This window comes from Perca fluviatilis, chromosome 24 (assembly GCF_010015445.1).
Source record: "Perca fluviatilis chromosome 24, GENO_Pfluv_1.0, whole genome shotgun sequence".
Classification (NCBI taxonomy): domain Eukaryota; kingdom Metazoa; phylum Chordata; class Actinopteri; order Perciformes; family Percidae; genus Perca; species Perca fluviatilis.
Genome location: NC_053135.1, coordinates 5,122,591 through 5,136,892, shown reverse-complemented (window position 1 = coordinate 5,136,892; position 14,302 = coordinate 5,122,591). Strand labels below are relative to the sequence as shown.

The 14,302-nt window shown below is 38.6% G+C and overlaps 2 protein-coding genes across 3 annotated transcripts in view; one reads left to right on the top strand and one right to left on the bottom strand.

Annotated features, from left to right (window-relative positions):
* The window catches only part of LOC120554463 (multidrug resistance-associated protein 4-like), a 31,339-nt gene extending 29,302 nt beyond the window's left edge, over window positions 1-2,037 (bottom strand). For both annotated transcript variants that reach the window (XM_039793365.1, XM_039793366.1), the window contains exons 1-2: window positions 1,806-2,037; window positions 1,015-1,125 (exon numbers count right to left, since the gene is read on the bottom strand). In XM_039793365.1, coding sequence (XP_039649299.1) covers window positions 1,015-1,125; window positions 1,806-1,876 — 182 coding nt within the window. In that variant the 5' untranslated portion in view covers window positions 1,877-2,037. The remainder of the gene's footprint in view (window positions 1-1,014; window positions 1,126-1,805) is intronic.
* A 4,686-nt stretch (window positions 2,038-6,723) lies between these two features.
* On the top strand, window positions 6,724-12,702 carry cldn10a (claudin 10a). Its single transcript, XM_039793414.1, has 5 exons — window positions 6,724-7,628; window positions 9,095-9,256; window positions 9,441-9,522; window positions 9,637-9,741; window positions 11,194-12,702. The coding sequence occupies exons 1-5, from the start codon at window positions 7,409-7,411 to the stop codon at window positions 11,321-11,323; spliced, it is 699 nt and encodes a 232-aa protein (XP_039649348.1). The 5' UTR covers window positions 6,724-7,408; the 3' UTR covers window positions 11,324-12,702.
* The last annotated feature ends 1,600 nt before the right edge of the window (window positions 12,703-14,302 follow it).

Genomic DNA, 14,302 nt, shown 5'->3' with positions numbered 1-14,302 from the left:
TCCGTCACCGCACATATACCAAATTATGGTTACAGATATCTGCAATTCTGTTTTGATTTATGATATCTTCAGCTATATAATATCAAATATATTTGAGGTGATCCCTTGCTTTAGAAATGTGTTGGTCAATTTGGTTTTAAGTGATGAAAGTGGCTGTTCTGCCAACAACAGCAAGGATGTGCTGTGAATTGAAAAGAGCTCATCATCAAGGAAATTGCGGTGAAGGTGCACCTCGTGCTCTCGACAGCTATTCCAAGATATCCACTGATAATAATACATCTTTTGTTTCCTGATACATACAAGACGGCAGTCTGTTTAATCTTAGAGCACTGCTCTCCTCCGACGTTGGCTTTAAGATCTACAGCAACAGCTTGTTTTGTCAGACTCATAATTCAAGATTTTTAAAAATACATGCTTGTGTGTCAGAAGGATCTGTTGGGTCAAAACTACTTTCAATTATACGCACATCTCTCCCATGTGATTTAAAAGTCTTTTGACCTGTTGTTGACTTGACTGAACTACCTACTACTACTGACTAAGTAGTTCTCACAGAGTCCTACTGAGCAAAAGCATTTTATTGTACTTTTATTACACATGGCAATACATTTGAACATGAACTTGAGTTTTCTCTAATTTGAATTTGAGTCGTCATAGCTGCATTTCGAGATCTACAACTGCATTTTGACTTATAACATCATACTTGTAGATATCAGAAACGCTCATTTAGATATGTTACGTCTCAATGAATGATGCTTTCTTTCGACTGAGCAGTCAAACCTAAAGTGGCAGTACCTTAAATCTAAGATATCTGGAATTAAAGTTGTTTCGGACTTTTTATATTGTTGATACCATGAATTGGGGCAACTAAACGGCAATTGAAAATGTAATTTTGTTTTGTTAGATATCTGTGATGTGAATCTTGTGCAGCTATTAAATTGTAAACACTACTTGCGATAGCGTATTGTGGTAGTTATTCACATGCTGGGAGATGATTTTGAAGGTCTCGCTATATACCTCTGCAGATCTTGTCCCAGTTTGTCCGACCTGTCCTCTGTGAGCACTTCGTACATGTCATCTTCGTCCAGCTTGCGTTTGCGTCCAATGCGAAACAAAGGATTGAGCCACCTGACAGAAATAATCAGAGGAGTCAGGAGGAGAATATGGAGTTTGACAGAGATCATTCACGACTGTATTCAGATGATCCATTCTACATGGTAGTGTTAGAGCATAAATAGCCATAAAATGCACTTGTCAGATGCATTAATGTGAGCAAATGGTGTCACTTTAAGCTCTTAAAGTGTGGTGAACCGATACTCCATGATCTGATGTGGAGGTCAAAAATAAAATGGTTAAATAATCACGGTTACAGGGTGCCAAAAGCAACCACTGTTTTCGGGGTCTTTGATAGACAGTTGGAAGTGACACATGAGCAACTTTCCCATTAGACTTAGCTACTTGAGGAGCCTAACGTTGAGAAAAGCAGATGATTAACAGGAAACCATCATTGCATAAACAAGCAAGGAAGTACATCAGGGGGTGTTTCTGACCAACTATCAAATATTGTGAAACAACTTTCTTTCCATCAAACGTAAAAGCATGGTAAACGAAGTCACATTTTACTTTAACGATCAAGAGCAACACTTCTCGTTTCGGTTGGCTTTCAGTGAAAAGTGACCTAGTTATACGTTTATGACAAGAAACACGTCAGATATGAATATTGTCACGCGGTGCGTTGAAAACATTTTTAAATGCCCCGCTAAGGGTAGCTAACGGCGGTTAACATCCGAGGCGTTTAGTCGACTTACCAGAAAAATATCTTGGACAAAATGCTCGCCGTCGCTGCCGGGTTAGTCTTATCTCTGTTCACTTTCTCCATGATAACCCACACTCCCGCGGTAGTTTCCTTTCAACTTTCTCCACTTTGAAAAAGCTGCTCCAGGCTATTTGCGTAGCTTCGGCTTACACTCGAATCACATACTGTAGCTGTCGGCAGCCACAACGTGTGTTAGGTGCTAGCCTAGTAGCACTAAAAGAAAGACATTAAAAAGGCACTGTAAATGGCTCCGTCCCGGAGACTTTTGATTGGCTGAAAACAATTACCGTCCCACGCAATTGGCTCTGTTTCTTGCTCTGCGTTCACACGATTGGCTTAAAAATATTGACAGCGCATACAGTTGGCTGTGTATTCAACATAAACTAAAAAGTTTGGGGAAAAATTAAGACAGCTGGATTTGCTGTCGATATGGGGAAGCCTTGTGAAGATATAGATGTAAACTATTTCTAAAAGTCCTTCATATGGAACAAAACATGAAAGGAATGTTCCGCAAGTAAGAACATGTGTTTTTATAGTTGTTTAAAAATGAACATAGGGCCACTACATAATAAGTCCACATTCCTAGGACTTATTGGTAGACTTATCAGTTATAGGCCATGAGGTCTCTTTCCTTAAATGTGAGGGTGTAAATATGCCCTTAAAAAAGGGGTGATATGGACAGAGCTCTATTACAGAGGGAGGCATATCGCATCTATTCCTATTGTCTATATGTATAGCATAGATTTGGTTATTCTTGTAATTTAGGTTTGAAATTTTGTCTACTAATACTTTACTAGGCTTCCTTGAATGATACAAGCCAGTTGACATTGCCATATAGTCTTCATTGTTTTTTTCTTGTTTTCCATTTATATACTGTGTCTTCATTACATTGTTTACACGTATTTCTCTATGATATTTTTACGATATTTGTTTCTATATTTTGTCTATACATTCTTATAAGTGTTCTCACTATTTAATGGGATCACATGGCTCTTATAATAATTACATTTCACTTGCTATATTAGGTTCAGACTACTAAACAGTTTAAGGGTGTCAGTAAACTTCGAGTTGGGGGTGTGGCCTGTGGCAATCTTATCAGAAGTGACTCGGCAAAATCTCTGGTCATGCGGTAATAATTGTATACCATTTCCCCTTTTAAGATTTTTGTTTGATTGCTCTCTGTCTCTCACTGTTTTTCTATTCCCTTAAACAAACATACAGAGATACGTTATGTACACACATGGAGGATATCCTATAAATAAAGAACCGGCTTTGGATGACAGATGCCCTTTGAGACACTGCAGGTGTTTCCTGCACTGAAATAAAAGACCTGGCTGGGAGAGAGTAGAGAACCCCTCCCTCCTCTTCTCTCGGTACTAAACTCCCTTTACCCTCCTTTTCATATTACAATGTTCAAGGACAATTTCAGTCACAAGGAAATCCATTTACAAGGTAAACTATTATCCTGACACCGACAATCTAATGATAACAGACTGGTGTGTCCCTGGCCCTCACACCGCGCACGTTATCCTCCTATTGATGTTTAGCAAGCACAGACTGGGGTAAGGGCTGAAAGAGAAAAGCCAGCAGGAGATTATTACAAGCAGCTGAACTCAGTCCAATAACATTCATCTGCAGGGAATCAACACTCTTTCCCAGTGTTGTGATAGGCCTATTTTCTTCCTCACATATTCCCAGGTTCTTTTCTCCCTTCAATGAGCACTAAGGAAGAAGTGCTCACTTTGTTTCATTTTAATGTCTTATTGTTTTGATTCAGTCATAATTACTGTGTAAAAACAGTAATCCAATTCAACTGTCTTCATCAGGAAACGTATATGCAAAACAGTATGTAAAATATCAACGGGTCCAACATGAAAGGGCCAATTCTACTTTTACAAACAGCATATACAACAAAGGTAGGCCTACAACAAAGACATACAACAGAGGTGAAATGAGGCCAAGAAGCGAAGAAAGTGAGAAAAGACAATGTGCTTAATGAAATGTAATAGATAAATTGTTGAAATGTCCACCTTTCTTCCACTCCATTAAACTTGACCAAAGCTAAAGCCATGCAACTCTCTAAAGCTGTAATTTGGCACAGGGGCTCTCAAGCTAAATGTTAACATCAGCAAACTATCATGGTCACAATGACAATGCTAAAATACTGATATTTAGCAGGCATAATATTTACTATTTTCAACATCTTAGTTTTAGCATGTTACTGCATGCATGTTAACATAAACCAAATAATTAGAGAAATACAAATTTTGACCTGATAATGGTGCTAGATTAAACGTTACCAAGTTATTATCATTCATTCATTCTGTGGATATGTATGATTGCACTTGAAACTTCATTCATGATTTTATAATCACATTTCAAGTTTGTTATCAAGAAGGATATCTGCTGATGTCTTGCATTAACAATTAGTGATTTCCCAGCCACTGGAAAGGTAGATCATCATCTTATCATATTTGTGGTCTCATTGGGATGTTATCAACAGGTTAACACAGATAACAAACAACATGTTCAAGCGGCTCCCCTTGCATTAGCAGATTTACAGGATAAGAGTCCCCTCTGAGACTGCTTAGCAACAGAGAACATGGAAACCCATCACCGCTTCAAATATCTAGAGAGTTACGTAACAATGTTCTCATCACCTTCTCACTGTCATTTACCGACAACAGAACACCTGGGTTTGTTTTTCATGGAATGCGGACGAGAACACTGTAACTGTCCGTTTTATGACCCCAGAAACTACTGTAGGATCAGGATCAATGGGGGCAGCCACTGTGGAAAAGTTTGGGGTAATGATCTGCCCCGGAAACAACCCAATCCTTTTTTTTATAACAGAGATTAACATCTAATCATTGTTTGAAAAACCTCTGTAATAAAAGAGGGTGACCCACAACACTGAAAACAGTTTGTTAGGCCTACAAGATTAGACATTTACTGAATTAGTACCTGGATTGCTTTCACATTTCTCAACATGTTATATTTTAACTTGTAAGTTTATGACTGCCTTTCAATTACTTTTTGATTTACCTACTCCAGTATGATTTTCCTCTGACCCACATTCCTGTCACTCTTTGCATCCCCATTTAAAGGTTGCTGCTTGCTTAGCAGCCCTTAGGGAGCTGACACAGGACAGACGGGAAGCCACTAAATGTTGTCATTCTACACAGTACAGTAATTAAGCCCACGGGGGTATTTTCTTTTTAACTTTGGCTTCTCTGATTTGTTTCTGCTCATCTTACTGTTAATGACAGTTAAAGTATTAAATCGAATCATGTCATCCTACTACAGTAACATTTCAACTGAGTCACACAATGTGCTCTTAAGACACAGAACAGAATATAAAAACAACATGGATAGATGGATAGAATAGATTAAATTCACAGAGAACACAAACATAAAACTGTAACTGTAAAAAAAGGTGTGTATGAGAGGGGGGGTGAAGATTTTTATAAACAGATATGAAAACGTAAGACCATATATTACTAATGTGGTATGTGGAAAATAGAGCAGCTCAACTCGTTTAAAAGGCAGAAGTGAAATCTAACTAAACACATTTAGTCAAGTACTGGACTTAAAGTATACCCTTCTGAGCTACTTTACTTAAATGTTTCCATTTTATGCTACAGTATTGTATACTTCTACCTCACTACATTTCAGAGCGAAATATTGATGTTTCTGGGCGTCAGCCTTTCGTGGGTGTGGAACCCCCTGCTAACATCTTGCAGGTGTGAGGGCCACACTATAAAAACGTTAAAACAACCAGGTTACATCGCTGTTTCTGTCTCTTTCCGCGCTTTTGCGACATTCACACAAAAACTGGCAATGAGGCACCTCGCTAAGTCTGTTTATTTCTTCTTTAGAACGTAACCACCATTAAATATCAGAAAATGTTTTATTTCTTTGTGGTCAAAAGTGACAATGCAGGACAATATTAAACGGTAAAACATAGCACAAGAAGAGAAGAGTCATAAAGTCTGCAAAACGTCTGTTAAACAGCAATATCTATCTACGGTTTGCTAACATTAGCCGCTATCAGCTACAGGTCCTACCAGATCCAGTAAGGCTGTAGCAGCAAAACCCCGGATGGTTTTAAATAATGCCAGGGTGTGTTTTACTTTTATTAAACATTTACTTATAAGATAAAAAAAAATGTGTTACTCGTTCTTTCAAACTTCCATAGTTTAAACATTACACAATGCAATTGAGAATGCATCACAACAAATTAGCACACAAGCAGACAAGATGAAATAGATAGCTAAACGTAATGGATAAATTGTTTAAAAGTCCACTTCTTTACTCCAATTGGTAGCCTAGCGCACGAATAACTTGACCAAAAGCTACTGAGAAAAAAAAAACAATCCGCTTCTACCGCCATGCTAGCAGCTCTGTGAGACTGTAGGGCACAATGCTAACACACTAATGCTAAGCTGTCCTGTACTAGATAGTTTATAATTACAGGCACTGATACAATATTCAATTTGCTTAAACCTCCTGTTGTCCTCGGGTCAATATTTACCCAATTTCAAAAAGTTCTATATCAGAAATTTGGGTTTTCTTTCAAACAAATTATCCAAAACAATAACGTGGATGGTTCACTACAATGCTCCTAACAAGTTAAATAAATAATCAGTTCATTGTATTTGGATGTTTTAGTCAATTTTATAGCATTTGAAGAAAAAACAATTGATAAAAGAACTTTGAAAAAGTGACAAACGTCAAAAAAAGTGACAAATGTAAAAAATAAATAAAAAAAAAATGCTTTAAGAATTTGGGAAGAAACCCACAAAAACTTCAAAAGGCTCAGAAAAAGTTGACAACTGTTGAAAAAAGTGACAAAAACATCGGGGGAAAGCCACAAAAGTGTCAAAAAAGACGACCAAAAAGGTTTTTCATTTAAAATGTTGACTCAGAAAAACAAAAAGTTGTCAGGTCGACGGGAAGACAACACAAGAGTTAACTAGAAGCAGGGAAATAAGGAAATGCCCTTCCAGATAGCTTGAAGCATCCTCTCCTTTCTGCCACTTGATGGTGCCATAATGCTGTAAAACCAATATGGAATTATATTATAATTATAGTTGCCCTGCTAGTGGCTTTATTTAATGCTGCTGCTATAATGAGGATTTAAAGTTAAAAATTCTGGTGCAGCATTATGATAAAAAAAAAACATAAAATTTAAAACATAATTCATTCATTCAGTCAAATCACCATACACGTATCATATCTCTGTTCCTCATCTTGTGTTCCTTTTCAGATCCTTTCAATTAAAGACTTCCTCCTCCTGCAGATCCCCTTGCAGTCCCTATGCACACTGTGTGGAGTGATGACTGCCGTGTGCACCCCCGAACCCTCCCACCACCACACACAAACACAATATACAGCAAGTGATTGTGTGTCAGTGAATGATATGCACTTGAAAGTATTGGTAGATGCTTGGCAGGTGGAGGAGTAGCAAAATTCTGCAGAACAGCCAATGCTGACGCACCTGTCCTGGGCCGACCCTCCCACCTCCTCTCTGGGAAACTTCTGAAGGAAAGATCTCTGTCCTGTCCCAGTCAGGACCTCCAAGCCACAGGAAAAATGGGCAACATGGCAACCGAGATCGTTGCCTTTGTCCTGACCATCTCGGGGTGGATCCTGGTGTCGTCCACCCTGAGGCTAGACTACTGGAAGGTGTCCTCTGTGGATGGGACGGTCATCACCACCGCTACCTTCTGGTCTAACCTATGGAAAACATGTGTGACTGATTCCACTGGTGTGTCCAACTGCAAGGACTTTCCTTCAATGCTGGCTCTGGATGGTGAGTTACGAGGTGACTGGGGTTGTTGTTGCTGTAGCAGTGTATGATGTTGTCTTTCTGACATCAGACAGCAGAGATATATGTATCTTTGTGTGCGTTTCTGAGGAACTGTGCATCTGCAACTATCTATCTGACCGAAGCTGTGATGGCCAAAACACCTGTTGTTTTTGGATGAATGACCGCTATTGTGAACAAATGCATTTTGAACTTGGTTTTTTCCTTTTCTGAATCTGCCTTCAGGCCACAAACATTTAAATGTAAAGGCAACTAGAGGCAAATTTAAGTGAATAAGCTGAGCTGGACTGATACAGCCTCCTAATGTGTCCGAATAAAGCAATCTGAGAAAATCATACAGTCATACAAAGGTCACTTGTCACTTCCCATTACTTGCCAGTAACTAAAAGGAAAGAGATTGCTGGTATATGCTCTTATTCAAATGTATTGAGGCAATTTAAAAGAAGATACCAGTTCTTATTTGTTGTCACTGTGGAGAAAAGAAAATTTCATATTTCATATAGGTGCTACGCTCTACAGCACAAATGTAAACTCCAGTCCTTTTCTTACAAGCCTTTGGTTTTAAGTATTAGTACCCAAAAGGTCTAAAGATAAATCTGAGGGGTCACCAGATTCTAAAAAATATGTTACAGTTTTTGGTAATTTCAAAGCTTTTTTTTATTTATTTTTTTAAATGCCATTTTATTTTTTACCTCTGCTGGCCTAAAACAAGTGAAACTTGAAGGGCAGTTGGCAAGCGCAGACCTCGGCCATGCCCTATCTCGCAATATTAACGAAAGTGAAAAATTATTTGCATATCCGCCCCGTGATTCGGATATGCTCCAAAATTGAATGGGTGCTTCCTTGGCCCATGCTACATCCTTTCACCAAGTTTCATAAAAATCTTTTAATTTTCAATTATCTGTGGGTTTGACAACTTTCCCATACAAATAGTCATGTGATCCACTGTTTATATAAATATATTGTATATAGCCACTGTAACCTTTGCTAGTCTCTAACCATGGCTAAAGTAAGTGGAATACTGGATTATTTCACCTCTTAAGGCTTTTATAAGAATTGTTTGACAATTTGGAAAATACGTGAGTTAGATGAGAATCGATAACACTCTCGTGTCTGTATGCTAAATATGAAGCTACAGCTAAGAGTTGTTAGCTTAGCTTGTGTTTTTTAAACTTTGGTTTGGGTACGGATTAAACAAAACAAGAGAATGTGTTACTTATTTACCTATAGAGCTTTGTAACCTTTGGACAGAGTCAGGCTAGCTGTTTCCAGTTTTCAGTCTTTATATCTTTAAGATAACCAGCCGCCGGCTGTAGCTTCACAAGTAGCTTGCAGACATGAGAGTGTAATAAATCTACTCATCTTACTCTCTGCAACAAAGTGAATAGGTGTGTCAAATGCCAAACTACTCTGGTAGTGTAAAGCACCCCTTCTCTGTCTCTCTCATAAAGGCTATATCCAGGTGTGTCGGGGTTTGATGATCGCCGCTGTATGTCTGGGTTTCTTTGGTGCCATCTTTGCCTTGGTAGGAATGAAGTGCACAAAAATAGGAGGCTCGGAAAACACCAAGGCTCGTCTGACTGTCCTCTCGGGCTTCCACTTCATTCTCAACGGTACAACCCATACCGCTTACCTTTCTCTGAGTCTGCATTTATGGGGAATGTAGTATTTGAGCTTGAAGCTTGAAGCTGCTCAACTTTGGACTAAATTAGTGTTCAACTGAATTACATTATCTGCTCTTTCTGCTTTGATTTCAGTCAGAATTTGAAGTAGAAATCCTCTTAATTCTCTCCGCAGGCCTCTGCTGCATGACTGCATGCTCCATATATGCTCACAGGATCACGACTGACTTCTTTGACCCCCTCTTTTATGCCCAGAAGTAAGTATTCAGGATTAAAGTAAATATTTGTTTGACAGCAGATCAAAACCACATCCAGATGAAAGGAAGTCCAGTCACAAATGCATTCTCTTCCCCCCCACTTCAACCCTTCAGGTTTGAGCTGGGAGCAGCTCTCTTCATCGGCTGGGCTGGATCTGTACTGTGTATCCTAGGCGGACTTATCTTCTGCTTCTCACTGTCCACAGGCTTCAGTATCAGGCAAGTTGCTTGATGTTTCCAACATGCTGGATGTTGACAATGTGATCCTACATCTGTCATCAGCAACAAGGGCTTAGAGGAAATCTGATTTGGACGCACTCTAAACTGCGCTGAGTTTCAAACTCAATCAGGCAATTAAAAAAATTACTTTAACTGCAATGGTGAGATGTTTACAGTAAAACATATCCAGTAATCTCTCTCAACATCTTGTCTCATAATTGCTGAACCTACAGGGCAGATTGTATGATTGTCATTTTGATTAGTAATGCGGCCGTTGACGGCTGAATGTTTCCTTTGTTAGAGTCCAGTAATTACCTTTTCCAAGTGAGAGTCACCTTGACTAAGGGCACCTATAGGGAAATGTTGAATCAGGCAAAGAAGGATAACTTTCTCTTTTGTTGAATTCCTTGGTCATCTTTGTGTTAGCAGTCAGTCCTGCTTAGCATATCCTTATATAGTGGATGAACAGAAAGCAAAAAAGGATAGAAAGGAGGGAAGGTATGACGAAATATTAAGCAGGATATGGTGGCTGATCACTTTGTTGTGGCAGCCATACTTTAAATCACGTCCCATCCATTCTTTGCTTTACTGAAGTCTTTTGAAATCGGCATCTACACATCTGTTTTTAGCCACGCCAGCGTGGTAAATGTTTTAATTTGTCCAATATGTCCAAATACCTGCAACACTTAGACATTTAGCCTCAGCTGTACATTGTTTGGTGCTAATTAGCAAATGTTAGCATGCTAACCCACTAAACTAAGATAGTAAACAACATGATAAACATTATACCTGGTAAACATCAGCATGTTAGCATTGTCATTGTGAGCATGTTAGCATGCTGGGGCTGTCATTTAAGGCCCAGTCAGACCAAAAAAGTAATCCGGCGATTTTCCACAGGGTTGTGCAGCGGTGTGGGAGTGTCACTCAAACGGCCCATTTGTGTGACATCCTGTTGTGTTCTTTAACCCCCCAATGTCGCACAAGTAGACGCTGCGTTGTGTTGCGTGTCCCCCTGCGGCAAACCCCGCTGCAGCCCCGCACTACCCCCATACAAAATGAATGGAAAGACCTGCGTTTTTGCCGCAGCGTCTGACGGCAGACGCAGGCTGTGTGAATGCAGACTTAGCTGTGCCTAAGTACAGCTTTAAAAGTTGCTAGCATGGCTGTAGACTTTTATTCTTGTTATATTGTGGATAGGCTATAACAAGAAAGCTAAAATGAATAGAAATGAGGGAAGATAGAATTAAAAAGAAAAAGCACGATTTTGTGCTTTTTTTACTGTTTAGCAGGTTTTATTATCTACAGAGATTTAAGCATGGCAGCCCTACTTAAAAATTGTTCGTCTCCTCAATTCTTTATTCTATTTACAGTACGTCATATGCCAAAGGGTGCTTCCCTACAGTATTTTAAGTTGTATTTGAGCTGCATTTCTTTCTTTTTTTCTATTTGCAGAGCTGAATACTCCTACACTGGAGCTGCATCATTTGAGACAGCACGCAACAAGCACAGAAAGACAAGCAACAACCTTCACAACGGACCAGGGGAGCCATCGAGGCAGTTTGGAAGAAATGCCTATGTGTGACATTGGACTCTATCTTGTTGTTACATTTCTTATAATAATTTGGGGTCACTAGAAACTATTTCACCAGTAAAAGCAAATGACTCCATTCACAAACTTCTGTGCCTCATCTCCATGGAAATAATGGTTGGAAAGTGTAAACTGTGTGTCAGTTTACATATTCTCTTGATTTGTGGCCAGAGTCATCTTTAAATTCGGGTCCTTTCTGGGACATTTCTGTCAATGACCCTATGTAAAAGATAATCTTGCTTTTCTTTTAGGGCAGGAAATTTGATTTGGCACAAAACGGCGTTCAAACTCTCCGGTCACCTTCAATAAGCTGGCCTTTCCTGCCTGTCTCACATAGACTGGAGAGATATTAAATCTCTATTTTATAATTCTTGAGTCAAAGGCTAATTGGACATCAATATTATCGAGCATATTTTTTTTTCATTAAAACCAGAAGATAGCCAGTACACTTTTTGTTAGCTTACTGCTCAAACTTATGATATATGAATAAGAAATAACATGATTTCTTCTTTTACACAAAAGTTAAAGTCATTTAAAGCAATTCTCTTTTCAAAGCATGCCGTTTTAGAAGCAACAAAATATAATTTTTAATGGTTATCTAAAAAAATAAACAAATAGATTACTTATTAAAACTTGGATAGCTATGATGTAATTCCAGTTAATCTTCTCCTGTTGCTTTAAGGAAATAGAGCACACCTTTAGTTGAAAGTTTTTAGGATTTCTCAAGCTGAAAGATGGATCACATGAAGACCTTTCTTGTTTTATTTTCTTGGCCTAGACTGATCTGACTTCCAAAGGTCACTAGGTCACATCTGACCCCAGAGAGGGCTATGCAGAGCAGGAGGCCCGACCGGAGGTATCCCCTCATATCAGCCATCCATCTCCACCTAAGAATTATTATCAATAGGAACCCCAGGCTATGTTACGCAAAACCTTGTGGCCCAGCTGGCAGAGAGCAGTTGCCCTGTGCTTTCTGGCGCTTTACGTCCGTAAACAAGTGTCAGGTGTCCTGGGCTCTGCAGAATGCTCTCTGATATAATGGTGGTATTGTATTGTCTGTCTGCATTACATATAGGGATGTTAAAAAAGGTTACGCATCAAACTCCTTCTAGCTAATACTTTCTAAATGATTGTCTCTTGACAGAACATTTCAGAATAGCTACAGTAACTGCTCACAATAGTTATATATTAAAAAGAATTTAAAGTTAATATATCATGGCAAATACTGAGAATAATCAGAAATCCTTAAAGCATCATTTGAAAAATACTTTCTTCCAAGTGCTTATATATCCATCTAATAATGTTTAAATTGTCTCTGGTATGTCTTTAGTGTATTCTGAGGTTCTTAAACAAAAATAAAACGATAAAAAGTGTGCAGTATCCTTCAACTTCACTGTGTGTTCCTCCTAAAGAGCAGCTAACCTAGACAAGTGGTTCCCAACCTCAGGGTCTGGACCCCCACGGGGGGTTATAAGATGAATCCGAAGAGTCGTGAGATAATTAACCAGGTAGTAAAAAAGAAAAGTATGCATTTTGTTACACCAATTTATGTTTGTATTTCAGATTATTATCTAATCTTTGCTTTTTTACAGCCATTCTAGCAGCTCTGTGAGGCTATACTTAGGCACATGCCAATGTTTAGCAGGTGTAATGAATAATATGTCCATCATCTCAGTTCAGTCTCTTGGTAAGCATGGTAACTTAAGACAAGTAGCACGTAACACAAAGGACAGCCAATGCTGATGGAAATGTCATTGGTTTTGCAGGTGATTGGTCACAAACCAAATGATTGAACAAATTGAAATGGAGATAAAAAAAATAAAAAAATAGTAAAGATCACCAAAGTTATTACAATTAATCTTGAGGGAGACATGAATGTTTAAAGATTCTAAATTCTGCTACACAGATTAGCCTGTAATCTGTTACACCTTTTTTCCCCTGTGAAATAAGTGTATAGTTTTACAAAACAAAGAAAGGAAAGACACTACTTGTACAAACATATGCCTGTAACATCCAAGTGTGTAGTGAACTGTTGACAATAATTTATGTGAAAGAAAAAAAGAAGAAAATGTGGTTTCTTCACAAGTGCTTGCCTAATATGTGGATTGTATAGTTTTACATCCAAATAGTATTCAAATAAAACATGAGGCATTGCAAAAGAAGATACTGCTTTGTATTAAGGGGTAGTAAAAAAACGTTAGAAGCCACTGACCAATTCATTGATCTCCGATGGGAAAGTGGTCATCGCAGCAGCAAAACGAGGAAGTCTGAAGGCACAGAGCCATGTCCCTCCAGCCATTACTGCAATCACACCACCAGAGAGCAGTATTAATGCACATTAACAGGTCTGAAGAAATATATATATACACACACACATATACACACACTCAATATGTAATAGTTAAAATTGTGTAATTTGAGCTTTACTGTGAGAGGACATAATAATAACTTTGACACAATTTGTTATTTGCTGCAGCTTCAGCTCAGGTCACATAAGCATGCCTTTGTTCATTTATGTTCTTTTTTCTTTCAGTGTCATGCTAATTAAAGCTAATAAAGCCACCCGCACCAAACACATTAAGGCTACCCTGCGGGACCACCGTTTCCAATATCTCCCTACCACAACCAATAACTTTGTCATAAGCCGAAAGGACTCTGAAACAAAGAGGAGCTCTTTCATCCCCGCCGAACAATCATCACTCCCTCTAACTCTCATTACCTCAGATTTAACTCATTATATTAATAATTACAACAGCACAAAGACAGTATGCTGTAATTATGAGACCCACAGCACAGTGAGGTCTTGGTAAAATGACTAATAACTAGCAGCTTACAGCCTGAGGCAAAGTGGAGAATGATGCTTTAAGCAGCTTAGGTCATAGTGTTGTTACATATTTCATGGAACATGTAAAGGTCACTAGTGCAGAAATGTACTTTGTTTTTGGTCAAATCTCAAGCAATGTGATATAATTG